Genomic DNA, 22,991 nt, shown 5'->3' with positions numbered 1-22,991 from the left:
CAGGATCTTTTTCGTGCGCACTTGGTCTCGTGCTTGTGTGTAGACACGGGGGTGTTCGGACACCGAGGAGAGTCTGCACACAAAGTTGACTCTGAGAAATAAATCTCTCGCCGAACGTGGGGACGAACTCACGCTGACAGCGGCCAACTGGATACAAATCCAGCGCGCTACCAACTGAGCTACATCCCCGCCCTGTTGGAGGACTTAAAATAGGGGTTCTGCTGTATACAGACGTACATCGGAGCAGACATACACGGATCACAGATTGATGGCGTCTGCTCAAGTTATAACTGAAGGAGACACAGAAACCGAGACACTTCAGAAGAAAAACGAAAACTGATGCAGACTTGTTGACACTGGCTTCAAGAAAAGCTCAATCCCATAGAAGTTAGACGGGGACGTAGGCTTTCATCGTGTTTGAAGCACTGAATCCAAATTTACATTGAGTTTTATTATTTTGGTTTGAAAGCATGGAAACCGGAAGTGTGGCCATAAAGAACGATCAGCCAATCATGAACGCTGAAATAAAAGTTAACAACAGAACATAATTGTTTCAATTATCGTTCCTGGCATCAACAGCCATTACATTGGGAAGTGATTTGTCATCAGAGAATGAATTTGCTCATGTGAATATTTCTTCAACCCCCATTGTAACCTCTCGAACCAGAAGAGAAAATCATGAATCATCATCCACATCTCAGTCGCTTTTTCTTTCTCTTTTCAAACACCGTTTCTTCCATCATCAGTCAATTCTTTGCGAAACAATTTTAGTCATCAGAGAATACATTTGCTCATGTGAATGTTCCTTCATAACCTCTCCAGCTAGAAGAGAAAATCATGAATCATCATCCACATCCCAGTCGCTTTTTCTTACTCTTTTCTAACACCGTTTCTTCCATCATCAGCCAATACATTGGGAAACGAAATAGCCATCAGAGAATGAATTTGCTTTTGTGGATGTTTCTTCAACCTCCATCCCTATTACCTCCCTTAGCAAGGGGAAGAAAATCATGCAGCAGCCTCCTTCACCCCTCAATCACTTTTCCTTTCTCTTCAGAGTCAAACTTGCAAGGGTTTTCTCACTCTTCTCTGCTGAACCGAAGTATGTTTTACGCCTGCAGTTTATACATACAATCTTCTGCAATCTGTTGGTGGACCCCTGGTGAACGATAGCGTTTCACAACTATCGCGCGACATGTTTTGGTGTGTTTTGGCGTGGCTTCGGGTTTTACTGGACTCCGAAGCAAAAACAACGATGTAAGAACAGATCTTAAAGGAGAAGCCAGGATGCGAAAAACAGACAAGATAAACACTCACAATGCAGAGTAGATGAGACAGCGTACCCGACAACACAGTGTAAGGTGATGGGTTTTGCACGTTGTGAGTTGTTAATTGCCAACACGACGATAATAAACAACTACATCACACAGGCACCTGATTACCAGACAGTTCAGGCCTCAGGGGCGGATCACATCATTTGTAAGGAGGGGAGGGGATTTCCACATTTATTTTTGGGACAATTCATCGACGCAAAGCGTGAAGTTGAGGGCGCGAAGCGTTCGAACCTCCGAGGGGGGTCCGCGTACACCTTCCAAAAAGTAAATTAAACAAGTCGCGTAAGGCGAAAATACAATATTTAGTCAAGTAGCTGCCATTTTTCAGCAAGACCGTATACTCGTAGCATCGTCAGTCCACCGCTCATGGCAAAGGCAGTGAAATTGACAAGAAGAGCGGGGTAGTAGTTGCGCTAAGAAGGATAGCACGCTTTTCTGTACCTCTCTTTGTTTTAACTTTCTGAGCGTGTTTTTAATCCAAACATATCATATCTATATGTTTTTAGAATCAGGTACCGACAAGGAATAAGATGAAAGTGTTTTTAAATTGATTTGGACAATTTAATTTTGATAATAATTTTTATATATTTAATTTTCAGAGCTTGTTTTTAATCCGAATATAACATATTTATATGTTTTTGGAATCAGCAAATAATGGAGAATAAGATAAACGTAAATTTGGATCGTTTTATAAATTTTTATTTTTTTTTACAATTTTCCGATTTTTAATGACCAAAGTCATTAATTAATTTTTAAGCCACCAAGCTGAAATGCAATACCGAACCCCGGGCTTCGTCGAAGATTACTTGACCAAAATTTCAACCAATTTGGTTGAAAAATGAGGGCGTGACAGTGCCGCCTCAACTTTCACGAAAAGCCGGATATGACGTCATCAAAGACATTTATCAAAAAAATGAAAAAAACGTTCGGGGATTTCATACCCAGGAACTCTCATGTCAAATTTCATAAAGATCGGTCCAGTAGTTTAGTCTGAATCGCTCTACACACACACACACACAGACACACACACACACACACGCACATACACCACGACCCTCGTTTCGATTCCCCCTCGATGTTAAAATATTTAGTCAAAACTTGACTAAATATAACAAGTCGCGTAAGGCGAAAATACAATATTTAGTCAAGTAGCTGCCCTTTTTCAGCAAGACCGTATACTCGTAGCATCGTCAGTCCACCGCTCATGGCAAAGGCAGTGAAATTGACAAGAAGAGCGGGGTAGTAGTTGCGCTAAGAAGGATAGCACGCTTTTCTGTACCTCTCTTTGTTTTAACTTTCTGAGCGTGTTTTTAATCCAAACATATCATATCTATATGTTTTTGGAATCAGGAACCGACAAGGAATAAGATGAAAGTGTTTTTAAATTGATTTGGACAATTTAATTTTGATAATAATTTTTATATATTTAATTTTCAGAGCTTGTTTTTAATCCGAATATAACATATTTATATGTTTTTGGAATCAGAAAATGATGGAGAATAAGATAAACGTAAATTTGGATCGTTTTATAAATTTTTATTTTTTTTTACAATTTTCCGATTTTTAATGACCAAAGTCATTAATTAGTTTTTAAGCCACCAAGCTGAAATGCAATACCGAACCCCGGGCTTCGTCGAAGATTACTTGACCAAAATTTCAACCAATTTGGTTGAAAAATGAGGGCGTGACAGTGCCGCCTCAACTTTCACGAAAAGCCGGATATGACGTCATCAAAGACATTTATCAAAAAAATGAAAAAAACGTTCGGGGATTTCATACCCAGGAACTCTCATGTCAAATTTCATAAAGATCGGTCCAGTAGTTTAGTCTGAATCGCTCTACACACACACACACACACACGCACAGACAGACAGACAGACAGACAGACACACATACACCACGACCCTCGTCTCGATTCCCCCTCGATGTTAAAATATTTAGTCAAAACTTGACTAAATATAAAAAGACAAATTGGATCAAAACAAGGATTAAAGACCAATCTGATGCAACCTGAGCCAACAAATTACCCAATTACTTTATGAAACCGTCACTTAGAAGACAAAGGCCGGCTCCTAGGAGGGGGGGGGGGGGGGGGGGGGCCGGGGGCCGTGTGTTTATGTACACTCTTCAAAAAAAGTTAAGGATCGGTTGAAAAAACGGATCTAATTATAAAAAATTGCCAAAAAATTAAACATCGACATGATAATTAGAAGATTAATGTGTTTGAATTAACAAATGAACAATGAGTCTTGACTTAGAATTTTGTTTGGCAGGCAGAGTTATTTCCCTTTGTGGGACTTCTCAAAAGTATCTGCATTTTGGAAGAAAAATGGTGTTTTTTATAGCCCCATGAAATTTGCGGAACGCATGCCAGGGCAAAAGGTTGTGATGCACGTGCTACAACAGGGTCCTGGCTATGAACATCGCTCACCAGCTTGTGTTTAAAGGTTGACACGCTGACACAATTATGCACAGTAGCAACATGCCCCCACGAAGAAAACTGAGCGATTTGGATAGAGGAAGGGCAATAGGATGGCTACAAGACGGTGTTGCTGCCAGGCAAGTGACCCAGAGGCGTGCAGTGGCTCCCTCTGTCATCATCAGACTAAAACAGAGATTCCACGCAACTGGAAGAGTGCAGGAGCAACAACGTTCTGGTCGGCCCAGAGTCACCACACAAAGAGAGGATCGCCTCATTCAGAGGCAGGCCATGCAACAAAGAATGGCTACGGCAAACAACATTAGGCAACGCCTACAAGCTACCACCAACACTGTTGTTAGTGGTCAGACGATCCAAAACCCTTTACACAACTTTGGCTTGCGTGCAAGGCGTCCAGTCCGAGGAACAACCCTGACTGCTAATCACTGAGCAGCTCGCCGAGCCTGGTGCACTCAACATGTGAGGTGGCAACGTCAGCAATGGGCTCAGGTGTTGTTTACAGATGAGTCCCGCTTTTGCTTGGAACCTGCTGATGGTCGCATCCGAGTGTGGAGGCGTCGCGGAGAGCGCTTCGCAGAAGGCGCTGTTCTGGAACGACAGCGTTTTGGCGGAGGCTCTGTGATGGTCTGGGGAGGGATCAACACACGTCTAAGGACACCTATGTACCATGTAGTGGGCAACTTGACCGGTGTCCGCTACCAGAATGAGATCCTGCAACCCCTGGTCGTTCCAGCCCTCCAAGCGATCGGCCCTCGTGCGATTCTTCAGGATGACAACGCACCTCCCCATCGCTCTGCAGCTGTAAACACCTTCATCCAGCAGGCCAGGGTCAACAGGATGCTGAACCCCATAGAGCACATGTGGGACGAGCTTTGTCGTCGGGTACAGCAACATCACCCTCCTTCTGCCAATCTGGGTCAACTGCTGCAATGGCTCCAGCAGGAGTGGAATCGTGGAGTTCCCAGAGCATTCATATGCAACCTGATCCACTCCATGCGCCAACGATGTGTTGAATGCCTGGCACACAACGGAGGGCACACGCGCTATTGACACTGATTCACATTGTTGTGAATTCCATTTTCGAGGGTTGTCACGTTTGACACACTCTAGCTAAATTGTCGCTGCTGCGTTCGATCTTTGCTTTGTTTGTCATTACTCCTTGGTTGTTCAATTATATAAAAAAAAATTAAAATGAAAGAATTCGGTCTTGTCTGTTTTGTGTGGCGTGCTTGTAGAAAAGTTATCCTTAACTTTTTTTGAAGAGTGGATATGTGTTTGTATGTGTGGTTGTGTACAGGGCCGGACGAGGGGGGGGGGGGGGCTTAATTGGGGGCTCAAGCAAGACCGTATAGTCGTAGCATCGTCAGTCGACCGCTCGTGGCAAAGGCAGTGAAATTGACAAGAAGAGCGGGGTAGTAGTTGCGCTGAGAAGGATAGCACGCTTTTCTGTACCTCTCTTTGTTTTAACTTTCTGAGCGTGTTTTTAATCCAAATAATTATGTGTGTTGCAGAATTAGTTTTGCAGCACGGCGATGAAGAGAATTGAGTCGTTTGAGATGAACATCACTGCAGTTATCCCAAAGTGTTGAAGCAAAGTTGATATGGGGCATTATGTGGGCGTAATAAAACAACTTGAGTGCTTCCACGTCGGCATAATGTCTTAATTTAGACAATAAGTACACATTTTTAGATACTAATTTGCAGGCCCTAACCCCTAATAATTTAGTGCTCTTTAACTTGTTGCACTTGAGTTGAATCAATTGACAGTTGAAGCTGTAAGGGTTTTAATTGGTGTTTTTGTCTAGTTGTAATCACCATACTTTTCGTCTTAACAGGGTGAATAACCATTGCATTAGGGGTGCACCATTCCGTCATCTCATCTATACTTGTTTGAAGAGATTGATTGACGGCTACCAAAGACTTCTGACTGGTGTGGATTGATGAATCATCCGCCGCAAAGAACTCACATCTTACTTTCTCATCTGACACATGTAGAGGTAAATCATTTATATAAATACAGAACAATATAGGTCCTAATACAGACCCTTGAGGCACACCACTTTTGACAAAATCATTCGACGAGTTTTACAGTTGATGAATACATAATTATTGTGTCCGTTTTGAAAGATATGATTTGAAGAAGGCAAGCAGAGTCATCTTTTAAGTAGCATTGTAATTTCTTTAATAATGAGTGACCTGTCTACGAGAGAGAGAGAGAGAGAGAGAGAGAGAGAGAGAGAGAGAGAGAGAGAGAGAGAGAGAGAGAGAGAGAGAGAGAGAGATGTTTATTCTATATAGATGAAAAAAACAGGTACAAAAACTGTGCTTTGTCTACGGTATAAGGGAAGAAACTGCGATACCTTCGTTTTGCGGGCCCTTCTTAGCTCCCTTTAATTCCATCCACTGATCTAAAAATAAGATCAGTGCATCAAACGGAAGTTGGACCATGCGGTGTTCCTCTGCAGGAGAGTGACCTTGGGCGAAACGTGCAGGCGAAATGTCTAAAGTAACGACGATTGGAATTGCTGCTGCAGGGGCGGGGCTGTGTTTCCTCGGCTATTGCATGTATTTTGACAGAAAGCGGAGGAATGACCCTGATTTCAAACAAAAACTGCGAGAAAGTGAGTTCGACATTCCAGACGCAATCTTTATTCTAACTTATTCAAATGTGGTCTCATTTCTTGCCTGTGAAGTGTTATTAGACTGGACTTTGGATGAGTTTCAATTTTTCAGATCTTTGAGTGGCCTGCAAGAATGTATACTTTGATACCCTACCGTATCCGTTTTAACAGACATTAGCAAGCAATCGTACACAAGTGAAACCTCGCTGATCTATAGCCTAGTGATCATCACTAGTCACTACATAGTACATTACATTCACGCAGCATCCAAGTTAGTCATATTACCTCCCTTAGAGTAAATTAGAGTAATAATGTAATGACGGCGCAGAAAGCGTTTGGATGTCAGAAATGCCCAATTCTCTTTTTAAGCGGCTCGATAAACGGCCATTAGCTAGAATTAATTTTACCTAAAATGTATCATGTTTTCAATGACAAAAAATGAATTGATGGGAACAAACAGTGAAACACTGAGGGCAGTTGGATTCTTTAATTTGTGAACATTATAACAATGCTTTTAAAATCCTTCAGTGGGAAAAACTGGTAGTGAGTAATGCTCAATATTTCCCATAGTCCATACATAACCAGTGATGTGGGCCTTTGTTGCCCCCTTACCTTTCAAACAAACAGATCGCACAACTTTTCATTTTGAGAAAAAGGTTTTAGTTTATACGATGCAAAAAACTTTATTTAGCACACAGAGAGAAAATATGACTTTGAATGCCTCTTCTTTGTCACACCCCGACTCGCACTAAAAAAAAAACAAGTCGCGTAAGGCGAAATAACAACATTTAGTCAAGCTGTCGAACTCACAGAATGAAACTGAACACACTGCATTTTTTCACCAAGACCGCATACTCGTAGTTTCGTCAGTCCACCGCTCGTGGCAAAAGCAGTGAAATCGACAAGCCAGAATAGTGCGGTAATGGTCGCGCTGAGCAGGATAACACGCTTTTCTGTATCTCTATTCTTGTTAGTGTACTGAGTTTGTTTTTAATCCAAACATATCATATCTATATCAGTATATGTTTTGGAATCAGGGACCGACAAGGAAGAAGATGAAATTGTTTGTAAATCGATTTCAGACAATTAATTTTAATCATAATTTTCATATTTTTAATTTTCAGAGCTTGTTTGTAATCCAAATATAACATGTATATGTTTTTGAAATAAAAACAAGTCGCGTAAGGCGAAAATACAATATTTAGTCAAGTAGCTGCCATTTTTCAGCAAGACCGTATACTCGTAGCATCGTCAGTCCACCGCTCATGGCAAAGGCAGTGAAATTGACAAGAAGAGCGGGGTAGTAGTTGCGCTAAGAAGGATAGCACGCTTTTCTGTACCTCTCTTTGTTAGGGAGGCCCACTGACAGTAAGCGTGAACAGACCACAGAAGGCCATTTTTAGAGTGCTGTAAACAGCTTCAAAATTAAGCAATGTTCTTATAGTTCAGGTTTGAAATGTAAAAGTACTTATAGAATTGCTGTGCAAAGTTTGAAGCCTGTTAGAACTATACATTTGGAGGTATTGGACTGTAAAGTCAGGCAAATATGCGATTTTTTCACAATTGGGAAGTTATGTACAGGGCGACAAATTAAAAAAAGCAAAAAGAAATGACCTTTTCGGTTTTATTTTATAAAACAGATTGCAGCAACCACAAATGTATCACAGTTGAACCAATAAATGCAATAAAAAGGGTTTTATAGCCGATTGCAATTTTAGGCTATATTGACGTCATCACACGAAATTTAAGAAACGCGAACAAGCAAATCTTCAGTGGTTTTACAGGTAAAGATGTCATACGATATATCAAATTGAAGATCTCTTTGTGTACAATCTAGCTGTCATACTTTTGATGCTGTATAATCAAAACTTTACAACTTAAGCTTGAAAATCAATATTTTCAAAAATAATAAATTTAAAATAAAAACTATAAAATGTATTAATGTTCCGCAATGTCAATCTTTATAAACATTTGTAACCTCACATTTTAGCATATTTCCACACATTGAATGATAATAATGTTACTTCCAAACAAGAAAACACTAACTACAGCACAAGTTTGCAGTTATGCGTTATATTTTAATCTGCCTGACTGAAAATGTGTGCGTTTCTTCCTTAACCTGTATATCCGCGATTATATAGCAAATTATGTGTATGTAAGTGTGTATATATCCATGTATGCAGGTATGTATGTGTGTATGTATGTATGTATGTATGTATGTATCCTTATGTTTTTATGTGAATCTCTCTCTCTCTCTCTCTCTCTCTCTCTCTCTCTCTCTCTCTCTCTCTCTCTCACACACACACACACACACACACACACACACACACATACATTCACCAACACACACACAATATCTGTTATCCTTGTTGTGGTGCAATTAAGGTCAGGTATACAGCATGACAAAATCCCCTGCAATGCAATAATGACACAAACAACAGATTTTCCAAAAAAACTGTCATAGCAACACAGAAATTGTCTAATCAATGAAATGTAACAAATACAATTGCATAACAGAACAAAGAAACATTTGAATATAACATCAGGTATTTAGCGCCAAAAAGAAACCTAAGTCAGATCATTAGTTATGAGAACCAATTAAGAACATCAAACAACTCAGCGCCATAAAAGTCATTTCAAGTCATCAGTCACACTTTAAATGTCAAAAATCGTCGGGAAATTAATTCAGCATTACAATAATACCATCAATAAACACACAAGCATGAAGATGAAACAGAACAGACGGAAATTGTAGCACCGAAATGATTTCTGCAAACACATCGCGATCAAAGAAGAACACCAGGTGACTTTGTGTATTAAAGCCACTTTTGGGACTGACTGAATTATGGCCGATTATCCGAAGTGGCCGATTATCCGAACATCGCATCGGGAAGTTCCTCAGAACAAAAATATTGGATGATGGAAGTTACTTATGGTAGCGGAAAGCGGAAGTTTCGTGCATTGGCATACGTGCTCTACATGTCTCCAAAAAAATGTGTCCAGTGTCGTCTGCTTCTGTTTGGCACTGGCACGTTTCCTCACTGCAGCACAGACAACGTCCAGGCAATGCAGTTCTTCTTCCCCGAAGGCATTTTCCAGGGCATATTGAACCAATCAACCAATGCCTCGTCCACTTCATCGTCTTTTCCTCCTCTTTTCCTTTTCTTTGAGACAGACAAGCGTCCACCTACAGCTTCACTCCTGAGATGATCCTCGTCGTTAATCCATCGACAAAGGGTTTTTCTTGGGACCCCTAACTGATTTGCAAGCTGCAATTTTGATGTGTTAGGCGGATATCCTTTCACTTTGTCCAAGAATTCAAGTTTTTCCAAGACGCTGTAATCTTTCCTTTTCGTCGCCATGGTTTGTGCAAAGAGGCTTTCGGCACAAGCAAGTCAGTGTTTGACTGTCAGTTGTTTCGATCACAGTGTGTAAACTCAGTAAACTCACTGGCAGACCTTTGTGCTGTCATGTGAGTAATGATCATGGAACCACTCACAAAAACGTGAAAGTGTGAGGTGGCCGTTTAGCCGATGTGCAAAGTTTTCGTGGTGGCCGATTAACCGAACATTTTAACACATAATATGAAGAAAAGATTCGGTCCCAGGGAAAATAGGCCGATTATCCGGAATTGGCCGATTATCCGGATGGCCGATTAACCGGAATTGACTGTATGTGTGTGTGTGTGTGTGTGTCCGTGTGTGTGTGCGTGTGTCCGTGTGTGTTTGTGTCTGAAATTCAGGATCCAACTGTGTCCATGTGCACGTGTACGTGTCTGTGTTTATGTGTGTGTGTTTGTGTTCGTGTGTGCGTGAGTATGTATGCATGTGTGTGTGACTTGGAATAATAGGCCGTGAAAAGTAGGATATGCGCCGAAATGGCTGCAATCTGCTGGTCGATGTGAATGCGTGATGTATTGTGTAAAAAAATTCCATCTCACACGGCATAAATAGATCCCTGCGCCTTGAGTCCGAGTCTGGAGATACGCGCGCGATATAAGACTTCATATAATAATAATAATAATGTGTCTGTCTGTCTTTGTGATTCTGGATCAACATTTATTAGTGTGTGTGTGTGTGTGTGTGTGTGTTTTGTGAGAGAACGTTTTACCGAGAATTTACTTTGCAAAGTGAGTATCTACAGCTAGGTTACTTCGAAAAGGGCTTCTGCGTGCTGATCAGTCCTGTGAAGCAATTCATGTTGCAGTGAGGTAGCTACGTGTTTTGTCCACGTGTTTTTAACCAAAATGTCATTGTCCACCAACAAACCTTCTCCTTGGGTCTGTTAATGTTGCTGGGTCACGGGGTCCTGCGTGTCGTCAATAGCCTGTTTCTCATAATAATACTTGTGGCGAAGGTGAGTCATATAAGCATTTGCGGTTCTTGTTAGATCTGTTCACTATAATGGATCTACTCAAGGCCGCGTCGCAGAGACAAAAATCATTTCCACAGCCGGAAGGCTTTTTAAAGATGTTGCTAGTTCGTTAATCTAACTTTGGTGGGGAGTTGAAAAACCTAAAATTGTAACGTATTTGCATGTGACATTTTCACGGCATGCCTTGATTTAGCCTTCGGCGGTGAAACAGTTGAAAAGCGTTTTAATTCAATCGCAAGGCAAAGTCAAACACATTTACATCAGTATGAGAACAGACTTCCGGATAGATCTGTTGCAGAGATCTTTCACTACACAATATATTTTTCTGTTTTAAATAAGTTTTCTTTGCGAGCTCGTGGAAAATAAGCGATAATTTCGAATTTCGGCTTGTCGCGACGTCAAGTTTTTCACTGTGCATACTCTGATACTGAACACTGCGTAACAAACTGATTCAGCTTTTGCATGACTGCGAGAGTTGATCAGCTTTTGGTTTTTCACTTCAATCGCTTGTCAAGGTCAAGCCAAAGCACATACTGATTAGAAAAATGTTACTGAACTTACTGGTAGATGTATCTCTTGAGATCAATGAGAAGAAAGATCGAGCGACTTCCTAAAACGCCTGTGTATAAAAGAAAACACTGTGTTCAGAATTAACCCTTTCAACAACGTAATGATATTTGTGTAAGTTGCTCTTTTAAACATATAATAACAGAAAGTTGATTGTATCGCACGCAAAATTACACGAATCTGGTTAGAATATCTTTCCTTTGCGAGTCTTTGGAACTGGGGCGATAATTTCGAGTGTTTCAGCTTGCCGCGGCGTCATGCAAATAGCTGTACATATCACTCTGTAAATGACTAGATTCAGCCTTCGGCGGCGCAACCGTTGGATAATCGCTTCACTTCAATCGATCGGCCCGGTCAAAGTATAGCCCGTATTGATGAGAAAAGATGTTCTTCTTGTAGATTAGCCTTTTAAGATTACTGAGAGAAATGGGCGATTTCCAAAAACGCCTGTGTCAAAACAAAAACACTGTGTTCAGAATCAACTATATTCACAACATGTTAATAGTAATTATGAGTCGCTCAGCGGAATACATAATTACAAAGGATTGATCTGATGGTATGCAAAATGTCAGTAAACTGCATCTAATACTTTTTCCTTGCGAGATCTCAGAACATACGCGATTCGGCCTTGGACGGCGCAAAAGTTGAAATATTGCTTCACTTCAATCGGTTGGCCCGGTTAAAGTATTGCACACATTGATTAGATAAGACATTGTCCTGGTAGATTGGCCTTTTAACATTATTGACAGGAATGGGCGATTTCCAGAAACATCTGTGTAAAAAGTAAAACACTGTGTTCAGAACCCACCCTTTTTCAAGACGTTAATAAAATGTTGATAAGTCGCTCTTTCACATACATCATAACAAAGGGTTGATCTTATGCCACACTAAATTTCAGTATTGTACTTTAAATATCGCGCGCTCTTGGAACTTGGGTGACGATTTCGAGTGTTTCGCTTGCCGCGACGTCAAATAGCTTTTTCCCTGTACACCGCGTTTGCGGCTAAGTCCGAAGCGGGAGATAGCGTTTTGGGGCAAGTTCGGGACTTGTTTTACTCATGAACCAAAAACAGCACGTTCACATACCAACAATCATTCAAAATAACAACAACTGGAGAAACCCTTGCAAGTTGTTTGACGTTTTCAAAATATTTATTTAGCCTTTTAAATCTTCATAGAAAAGTTAAAAAAAATCACGGCTGTGGCCGCCATTTTGGATTTTCTCTGTGGGCCTCCCTATCTTTGTTTTAACTTTCTGAGCGTGTTTTTAATCCAAACATATCATATCTATATGTTTTTGGAATCAGGAACCGACAAGGAATAAGATGAAAGTGTTTTTAAATTGATTTGGACAATTTAATTTTGATAATAATTTTTATATATTTAATTTTCAGAGCTTGTTTTTAATCCGAATATAACATATTTATATGTTTTTGGAATCAGCAAATGATGGAGAATAAGATAAACGTAAATTTGGATCGTTTTATAAATTTTTATTTTTTTTTACAATTTTCAGATTTTTAATGACCAAAGTCATTAATTAATTTTTAAGCCACCAAGCTGAAATGCAATACCGAACCCCGGGCTTCGTCGAAGATTACTTGACCAAAATTTCAACCAATTTGGTTGAAAAATGAGGGCGTGACAGTGCCGCCTCAACTTTCACGAAAAGCCGGATATGACGTCATCAAAGACATTTATAAAAAAAATGAAAAAAACGTATGGGGATTTCATACCCAGGAACTCTCATGTCAAATTTCATAAAGATCGGTCCAGTAGTTTAGTCTGAATCGCTCTACACACACACACAGACACACACACACACACACATACACCACGACCCTCGTCTCGATTCCCCCCTCTACGTTAAAATATTTAGTCAAAACTTGACTAAATATAAAAATGACGAAGAATTAGATGAAATTGTTTTTGGATCGTTTAAAAAAAAAATGTAATGACAAGTTTCCGATTTTTGAGTCACTTGAGAAAAAGTGACTCTATGTAATCGGTCAGTGTTAGTCTGTCCGGCCGGCCGGAATCGGTCAGTGTTAGTCTGTCCGGCCGGCCGTCCGGCCGGCCGTCCGTAGACACCACCTTAACGTTGGACTTTTCTCGGAAACTATCAAAGCGATCGGGCTCATATTTTGTTTAGTCGTGACCTCCAATGACCTCTACACTTTAACGATGGTTTCGTTGACCTTTGACCTTTTTCAAGGTCACAGGTCAGCGTCAAAGGAAAAATTAGACATTTTATATCTTTGACAAAGTTCATCGGATGTGATTGAAACTTTGTAGGATTATTCTTTACATCAAAGTATTTACATCTGTAGCCTTTTACGAACGTTATCAGAAAAACAAGGGAGATAACTAGCCTTTTCTGTTCGGCAACACACAACTTAACGTTGGGCTTTTCTCGGAAACTATAAAAGTGACCGGGCTCAAATTTTATGTGAACGTGACTCATTGTGTTGTGAATAGCAATTTCTTCCTGTCCATCTGATGCCTCATATAATATTCAGAACTGCGAAAGTGACTCGATCGAGCGTTTGCTCTTCTTGTTAATGACCAAATTCATTAATTATTTGTTAAACCACCAACTGAAATGCAATACCAAAGTCCGGCCTTCGTCGAAGATTGCTTTGCCAAAATGTCAATCAATTTGATTGAAAAATGAGGGTGTGACTGTGACAGTGCCGCCTCAACTTTTACAAAAAGCCAGATATGACGTCATCAAAAGTATTTATCGAAAAAATTAAAAAAACGTCCGGGGATATCATTCCCAGGAACTCTCATGTCAAATTTCATAAAGATCGGTCCAGTAGTTTAGTCTGAATCGCTCTACACACACACACACGCACACACATACCCCGACCCTCGTCTCGATTCCCCCTCTGTTAAAACATTTAGTCAAAACTTGACTAAATGTAACAAGTCGCGTAAGGCGAAATTACTACATTTAGTCAAGCTGTGGAACTCACAGAATGAAACTGAACGTAGTCCGCCGCTAGTGCAAAAGGCAGTGAAAGTGACGAGCCTGTTTGGCGCGGCAGCGGTTGCGCTGTGCTTCATAGCACGCTTTACTGTACCTCTCTTCGTTTTAACTTTCTGAGCGTGTTTTTAATCCAAACATATCATATCTATATGTTTTTGGAATCAGGAACCGACAACGAATAAGATGAAATAGTTTTTGAATCGATTTCGGAAATTTAATTTTGATCATAATTTTTATATTTTTAATTTTCAGAGATTGTTTTTAATCCAAATATAACATATGTATATGTTTTTGGAATCAGAAAATGACGAAGAATAAGATGAAATTGTTTTTGGATCGTTTAATAAAAAAAAAATTTTAATTACAAGTTTCCGATTTTTAATGACCAAACTCACTTATTAGTTTTTAAGCCACCAAGCTGAAATGCAATACCAAACCCCGGCCTTCGTCGAAGATTGATTTGCCAAAATTTCAATCAATTTAATTGAAAAATGAGGGTGTGACAGTGCCGCCTCAACTTTTACAAAAAGCCGGGTATGACGTCATCAAAGGTATTTATCGAAAAAAAGAAAAAAATGTCCGGGGATGTCATACCCAGGAACTCTCATGTCAAATTTCATAAAGATCGGCCCAGTAGTTTAGTCTGAATTGCTCTACACACACACAGACACACACACACACACACACACACACACACACACACACACACGCACACACACATACACCACGACCCTCGTCTCGATTCCCCCCTCTATCAGTCTATGTTAAAACATTTAGTCAAAACTTGACTAAATGTAAAAAGAAAGGCATTGGTATGGCTAACACTTTACAAATTACATCCCCTTGTGTGGTGACAGTGGTCGATCATAACACATTTTATAGAAGTGGTACGAAGTGACCCCATCAGTGTCACGAATGCCCGCATACTTTTGCACTCATCATTATCTAAAACATGGAGATAGTAATTATAAGAATTACAAAACAGTAAACTGAGGCTGCTCATGGTCGAGCAGTATCATGTTTCGCCACATGAACTGACAGTATTATGATTCTACTGTTGAAGGATAACACTAGAAAAAGCGGCATCAGTGCTGCATCTGTCAGTGTTCTGTTATCACTTTAACTGCTTGAGGAGTAGGGTGGCTGCTTTTGTTTCTACTAATGTGTGGACCCAAGCCTCCACTCAACTCCTGTGCATGGGTCAGCCTATCTAAGACCATAACGTAGTTACATATGGTCCATGCAGTTGTTACCTCTTCATTTAGAAGTCAAGCAGTATGTGTTAATGGTCAGCAGGTGCAAAAGTTGCCCATGTTATATGGGTGTGTATGTTTCTCTCTGGCATTAAAGTGGCTGTGTAGTAAGGCAGTTAAATCTGTTAGTTTACTTGTATGATAAATGATGTACTTTCTTCTGGTGCTAAGTCATGTTTTGTTTTATTGTTGCAGGGAGGAAAATGGCTAAAACGCATAAATCACAGCCCAAAGCCCAGGTATGTTTTTTTGCTTGCAAAATCCTCTGACTTTAAGAAACCAGATGTATCAATGGAAATTTAAGAATAACAAGCCCTTACAAACATTGTTATGATCTTTAGTACTCATTTGCTGAATCATTCCGTATGACTGAATGATAGCATCAACGTTCTATAATGCAAAGCTCTTAGTAAGTCTTAGCTCTTTTAGTTTTATAATCATGATAATTGGTGCCCTTTTGAATCTTCTGAACTTACACTGCTCTTTATACAGAAGGGCCGTTTTATGATAGTATTGCAATTAACTCTGTGCATTATCATCCTAAAACTGTGTCGTAATTGTACACAAAGACCTGTTTGCCTCCAGCCGAAATGGTGTTAGCAAAAGGGGAAGTAAGCATGACCTCGTTTTAATTTTTATGATTACTTCCCTTTGACCACACAGCATTTGTGATAATATAGCTTTAAACTTGTATAGATCTTCCTTTTCATAAAGAGCCAGTTCTTAGTAGTTCATACCTAATCAGTGTGCACACAGTTACACACTCATGTTGGCTTGTGTATTCACACACACGAAAACAGATTTCAAGCAGCTGAAAAATTAGTAATGAAGTCCGGTTTACTTGCTGTACATTAGGCCTAAAAAAAAAATAGGTGTGGTTACGGTAACCCGACCTACCCTATTTTTAGGGGCCGATCCTATAACTTTTTATTACATTTGTAAAAACAACACAAAAAAAACGAGTGCAAAAAAACGCAATGAAAGCGAAAGCGCCCGAGTCGCACACTTATTTCCCTGTCAAGTAGGTTTAATTTGTACACATTAGAAAAAAAAGTAAAAAAAAAAAAAAAGTGATTGCCTACCTACCTACCCTATTTTTTTTGGCTATGTTACCGTAACCACACCTATTTTTTTTTTTGGCCTTACAATAACTCCTTCATCATTGAGTCCAATAACTGTGTTGATATTTGGTAACAGAAAGTACAGGCTATTCAGCAATTTCTTAGGGGGGGTGGGGGGGGGGGGGTTCTTCCTTTCTTTCTTTTTTTTAAACTGAGATGAAGGAGCTGTCAGTAGCTGTATATCAAAGCCAGTGCTGAACAGACTTTGCGACACAGGTTAATAGCAGTGTATGTACAGTTAAAGAGGTGGAGGATTTTTTTTTCACACAGTACATGTACTCCTGCTCACATAAAATCTTCTGTGTCCTTGTGCTTACCTTTGGAAAGAGAGTAAGGAAAACATTGTTTTGTTAGCCTGGAAAGTAGAACATTTGATAAGGCCTAAAAAAAAAATAGGTGTGGTTACGGTAACCCGACCTACCCTATTTTTAGGGGCCGATCCTATAACTTTTTATTACATTTGTCAAAAACAAAAAAAATAATAAAATAAACGAGTGCAAAAAACGCAATGAAAGCGAAAGCGCCCGTGTCGCACACTTATTTCCCTGTCAAGTAGGTTTAATTTGTACACATTAGAAAAAAAAGTAAAAAAAAAAAAAAAAGTGATTGCCTACCTACCTACCCTATTTTATTTGGCTATGTTACCATAACCACACCTATTTTTTTTTTTTTGGCCTAAGCTGTAAGCGTAACCTTGTTGTCTTACCTCTGTCTCATGTTTGTTTGATGTTCACTCCTGTAATAAGCAGCTCCCAGACCTGACCAACCAGGAGGCCATGCAGAAGTTCTTCTTGCAGGAGGTGCAGATGGGAGAGGAGCTACTGGCAGCAGGTGTGCCTTCATTTTTGTATGCTAGTCTGTGCGTGCGCGCATGCAAGGAGGAGTGCAAAATTGTGTGTGTGCATGCGAGTGTTTGTGTGAGTGCAAGGGTATGTCTGTCTGCGTGTGTGAGCATGCATGCACCTGCAGGGATGGCCAATTTCCCCGCCTGGTCAACAGGGGCGAGTAAAAAATCCGCTGGCCTAGTAGAAACCGTCTAGCAGCTCGCCCGGCTGGCTAATGAAAATTCTGGTTTTACTATTGAATTTCATTTTATTTTTAAGGGTCAAATAAACACTGCACATGCAGACACTTCTGTCGTCTGCAAAATCGCTGCCATGTTCTAGAGAACGAGGCTCCCATCTCCGGCGCGTTTTTGACATTTCATTTCAGCTGTTTCTCCTTTTACCTCTGATTCCAAACACACATTTTCTATTATAAGGTGAACCAGTGTAAAAAGTATCTTAAAAAGACTGATGCTGGAAAAAAGTACAAAAGCAAACAGCATTAGAAAGAGAAAAGATCAACCATTCAAAGAACATTGGTGAGTGATTGCCAATACATGTAGCGGAGAGGAAAGTGGTACGTTTGAGGTGGATGGGAAACATAGAAACAGAAAAAACAACGCAACTGGTTTGGAACAACATTGCTCAAGTTGGAACAGGTGAAGTCGCTCGAAACAAAGATTGCTCATTTCGACTTGCGTCAGTGAAGAATGGTGCTTAAAAGTCGGACAAGACGCCAGCTGAGCGCGGTCCAGTTGTTGATCGTACGTACCACCGCTATTTAGTGTGTATAAATATAATTCTGACAATCATTCATACTAACACTGTTTCATTGTTTGTTTGTCTGGTATTTACCAGGCTTGTTGAATTTTTGGCGGGCTACTGACTTTCTTTGAGTTGCTCACCCAGCTGGCGAGTTACATTTTTGAGATTTGGCCATCCCTGATATGTGTGTGTGACTGACAATGAGTATACTTGTGAAACATGTTAAGCCTTCTGATTTGTGTGTGCTTTTTTTTCCACTGTCAGGGGTCGACACTAACTTATTTGGCCTGGGGCCACACTGGCCCCAGAGATGGAAATTGCTGGGGCGGAAAACAAAAATCTGGGGCCCACTCTCAGTATTCACGTGCGACAATGCATTGTTTGTTTTTCTTCATTGTACTGAAGCCAGGGAAATTCTTTCAACCATTTGACATTGAAATTACGACAGCGCGAAATTGGCTGCATCGGTCTCCTTTTTTCGTTTCTCTCCACCCTGTTCTTCATCTTCATTTCCATGTCTTTTTTCACCAGGGATGTGTCGCCACATTTTGCGTTTGGCATTTGAAGGCGATACTTATCTCTCACGCTAAAGAGCGCAATCTGGGAGTTATTTCCCTTGCGGCATTGTCCTTCGACGATTTCAATGGGTTTTTTTTCTTGACTGCGGCATTGATCGTAACGCAAACTTCAGTGACGACTTTGACTGGTGATTTTTAGTGATTGGCTCTGGCATTGGAATTTTCGGTTTGTCATTGTCAGTTGGAATTTATCCTGGGGCGGAGTGGGCCCCAAGCTTCGGCAATGTTTGGGGCGGAACACAAAACTCTGGGGCGTTCCGCCCCCCGCCCCCGCCCCCGCTAGTGTCGAACCCTGACTGTAAAATTCGACTGTATACTGTACCCAAAAAAAGAGACAACCACCTCCCACCTCTCTCTCAGAACATACCGTAGACACCACCCAGAACATCATACTATTGAGAATCCCAGGGGGATGGGGGGGCTTGAATCAGGTGGGTTTTTTTTTTTTACTCTTGTCACCTTTTTTTGGTGGGTTTTTTACTCACCTGAGTAATTGATGAGTATTAGGATTCATATATATGTCTGTCCATGGACAAAAAAATGAACGTTGAGGTCATCTCGAATGTTTTTCAAGCTACAGCTTTGAAACTTTGCACACTTTTAGGGTTTGATGATCTCACAAAGTGACCCCAGTTTGGTTGACCCTCGTCAAATTTTGGGGTCACAGCGGGGTCATGTTCGTTTTATAAAAACTTAACGTTGAGGTAATCTCGAATGTTTTTTTAAGCTAGAGCTTTGAAACCTTGCACACTTCTAGGGTTTGATAACCTCCCAACTTGACCTAAGTTTGATAGACCCTCGTCAAGTTTTGGGGTCACAGGGGGTCATGTACGATTCATAATAACTTAACATTGACGTTATTTCAGGTGTTTTTGAAGCTAGAGCTTTGAAACTTTGAACACTTCAAGAGTTTGATCATCTGTCAACATGACCCTAGTTTGGTTTACCCCCGTCACATTTTGGGGTCTAAGCAGGGTCATGTTCGTAAAAACTTTACATTGATATTTTAATTTTTATCAGTTATTTTTGTAGCAGGTCACATAAGGAGTTCTCTTGAACGTTATTTTATGAAACTGGAACAGCTTTTTTTTTTCTTGGGGGGGGGGGGGGTCATAGGTAGTGGAATCCTCCTTTTAAGACCTACAAAACCCTGAGAAAGAATCAGGTCTTATGTTACAATGGGGGTAAACTTACAGAGGTTATTAACAGTATATATCTTAGAAAACAGGGTCTTAAAAATGTCTTATCGGAGTCGTGTGCAAGCATTTGCTTTTCTTGTTTGACCATATTGCAAGCTCAGTTTAGAGTTAAGAAGGTCTGGTGTGTTGTCAGCAGCAATGATTTCAAATGTGATTGACACTTGACATGGTGGTTTCAGGTGACATTGAACAAGGTGTGGAGCACCTGAGCAACGCAGTGGCCGTGTGTGGTCAACCTCAACAGCTGCTACAGGTGTTGCAACAGACGCTGCCCCCACAGGTGTTCCAGCTCCTGGTCCAAAAACTGCCCTCTGTTGGACAGGTCAGTATTCACTTTGGGGGAAAATTTGTTTTTTAAAGTCTGTCCTGGGGATAATGCGCTGTGCTGCAGTGGAAGTCAACTTTGAAGACCTCACACATTGAGAAAAATCAAGTCTTACAAAGGAGAACAACTTAAAATGAAGGTAAATTTACAGAGGTTATGAGAATAAAATCTAAACAAGAAGGCTGTAGCGTAACTACCAGTGAGTCGGCCACAGTTCCAAAGAAATCTCGTTATTTCTTTGTCAACTGGAAGAGTGGAATAAATTAGGTAAAAGCCGACGTCATTTGGGTGTTCATATTCCAAGCTTGTTGACAAACTCCTATTGACGCACACCAATTCGTCTGACAATGGTTTGAAATCAAGTGAAATTCATTCAATTTGCTTCTTTATTTTTGAGGTTTTTATCACCTCAGTTACTTATTGTTTGTTTGTGAATCTCTCTCTTACTCCCACTCTCTTTCTTATTATTGCTTTTCCCTCTCTCACACATGCAACGGTACAAACACAGGCGTTCACGTGTGCTTCCACATGCACGGGCAAACAAATCTGCGACCAAACAGAGCAGATGCTTGCAACACCATCCTCAACAAAATCCTTGTAGATACCTGACATGTTCTATTCAAGGAAATAAATAAACAAATGCATCCTCTCCTGCTGATTCAATTACTCACACTCTACAACAAACTAAGCTATCAACACAGTAACTAGATAAGTGTGTTGCTTCTAATCTCACAGGACATTGTATTCACCGAGACTGAATCTTTGCTAACCTGTTATATGTCGACCAAGACTAGTTTGCTGACCTGTACAGGTTTTGACGAAGCATGTGAAAGTTCAAGCTTATTTGCATAAATAGGATTTTTTTCAGCACATTGTTTAATGACACGTCTTTATATTTTTGGATTCAGAAAATTGTAAAGAATGGAGTGAAAATACTTTGGAGCCTGTTTCTGCAATTTCATTTCAGACCAAATTTTGAGCAACACATTCTATTACTATTTTTATTTTGTCCTAAATCATGTAAGCATGGAACTTGAAAATGTCATCTTTTCTCAAACGCTGTCACATACAGCTCCCCTTGAATGAACACACACTAAAAGCTTGTCACCTGACATTTTCTATGTATGATAAACACACAAGATTTTTTCTGAAGACCCGAGAGAACCTGAATATATCTTCATCTTCACCTTTGGTTTCATTTATTTATTTTTTATTTATTTATTTATTTTTATCTTGTCTGTTGCAGAGACTGATGAGCAGTGCAGCAGCCGCAGCAGGTGGCGAGGGGCCGACAATAGAGGAAGATGATCTGGAGTAATGCCCCTTTGACTACATCAACAAACCCACAACACCCCTGCTTTCTCAACAATAAGAAAGAATTCATGTTTCAAAAGCAGAGGCATTTCTGGCTTTCATAAACCATCATTGCTACTTTTGTTTAGAATACATTGAGCCGAAATGTTTGTTTGAAATCAACAGCCTCTGCATAAAGTTGACCTGAAGAACTAAGGAGAGTGCCCATCGGTGATGGTTGATGTGTGACCTTGGTCAAACAGTTGCATCACTTGCTGAAGTGTTTGTCATTTTGCATGGTAAGGACCATTTATATATGTCATTTGTAAATGCAACTGATCTTGCACTGTGGCTTACTCTGTACAAAAAGTTATTCTTAAAAAAAAACGAAAACAGATAAAGTGTCTGATTTTGTGTTTTACTCCGAGTGAGGAAAAGATGTGCGACATAAAAGGACCAAAATACCGTGATAAAGACGGTGATGTGACGTATTAAATGTGAATGGTGGTTCTGTGTGTGACTGTTTTATGTGATGAATCCATTTGGCAATTAATTAAATTTCTTGCATTTTCCTTGGATTTCACAAACACTTTACTACTACTAATCCAAGCAAATAAAGCTAAAGAAACTCAGATTTGTGTATGTGTGTGTGTGTGTGGTACATTTCTCCATTAATGGACTCAGAAATGTTGAATTCGTATTTAAAGGCATATGTACGCGCTCCCGTGTTTACAAAGTGTAGTTTGCCCATAATCGATGTCAAACGCACCATAAGACCATGTAATGACGATATGTCGCCATGCGCGGACCATATACATGCATTACAGCTTGTTTTAGAGTCTCAAAAACTTTGGATGTAAACAAAGACGCGGAGTTATTTCCCTTGCGTCAACGCTACCTCTGTTGGCAAATCTATAAATAGGACGATCCAGATCAAAATGAAAATTAACATATCTCAACATTGAAGGGGTCCTAGACCACAATATTTTGCAGGGAACTTAATTTAGCATGTCTCCAGCTGTTGGTAAAGCAATTAGCGTGTATAGTCATCGAGTACATATGGCTTTAACAACTGACTTTCTAATATACCTGTGAAAAGAACATTTAATAATAATAATAATAATATCCAAAAAGAACATTTGATGAAGAGGAGGTGTGCTAACTTTCTGTGAAAATGGAAAAAAAAATTTACTTGTACAGGGTAGTTTTAATTGTCTCCAAGAACAATGACTGTCTCAATATGCGTAAAATGTCATTTTTTGATCAAACGTATAATATTCAACTTCACCTGAGTGATGATAGAGA

General features: G+C 40.0%; 1 protein-coding gene and 1 long non-coding RNA gene across 3 annotated transcripts in view; both read left to right on the top strand.

Moving 5' to 3' along the window:
• LOC138953818 (uncharacterized) overlaps positions 1-22,991 on the top strand; it is a 455,396-nt gene that overhangs the window by 156,446 nt on the left and 275,959 nt on the right. The gene's annotated exons all lie outside the window — the stretch shown is intronic.
• LOC138953733 (mitochondrial import receptor subunit TOM20 homolog) lies at positions 6,224-22,318 on the top strand. Of its 2 annotated transcripts, none has more exons than XM_070325621.1 (5): positions 6,224-6,395; positions 15,777-15,820; positions 17,449-17,533; positions 20,248-20,390; positions 21,640-22,318. In XM_070325621.1, the coding sequence occupies exons 1-5, from the start codon at positions 6,272-6,274 to the stop codon at positions 21,709-21,711; spliced, it is 468 nt and encodes a 155-aa protein (XP_070181722.1). In that variant the 5' UTR covers positions 6,224-6,271; the 3' UTR covers positions 21,712-22,318. The 2 variants fall into 2 exon arrangements, with proteins under 2 accessions (XP_070181722.1, XP_070181723.1); XM_070325622.1 differs by having other exon boundaries at positions 6,225-6,395; positions 17,452-17,533.

The sequence above is a fragment of the Littorina saxatilis genome, linkage group LG17 (genome assembly GCF_037325665.1).
Source record: "Littorina saxatilis isolate snail1 linkage group LG17, US_GU_Lsax_2.0, whole genome shotgun sequence".
In the NCBI taxonomy this organism is placed as follows: domain Eukaryota; kingdom Metazoa; phylum Mollusca; class Gastropoda; order Littorinimorpha; family Littorinidae; genus Littorina; species Littorina saxatilis.
This window is presented reverse-complemented; position numbering and strand designations above follow the sequence as displayed.

Coding starts and splice junctions, on each gene's coding strand:
- LOC138953733 (XM_070325621.1), top strand. CDS start 6,272: ATGTCTAAAGTAACGACGATTGGAATTGCTGCTGCAGGGGCGGGGCTG. Junction 6,396..15,776: donor CAAACAAAAACTGCGAGAAA/GTGAGTTCGACA, acceptor TTATTGTTGCAG/GGAGGAAAATGGCTAAAACG. Junction 15,821..17,448: donor AATCACAGCCCAAAGCCCAG/GTATGTTTTTTT, acceptor TCCTGTAATAAG/CAGCTCCCAGACCTGACCAA.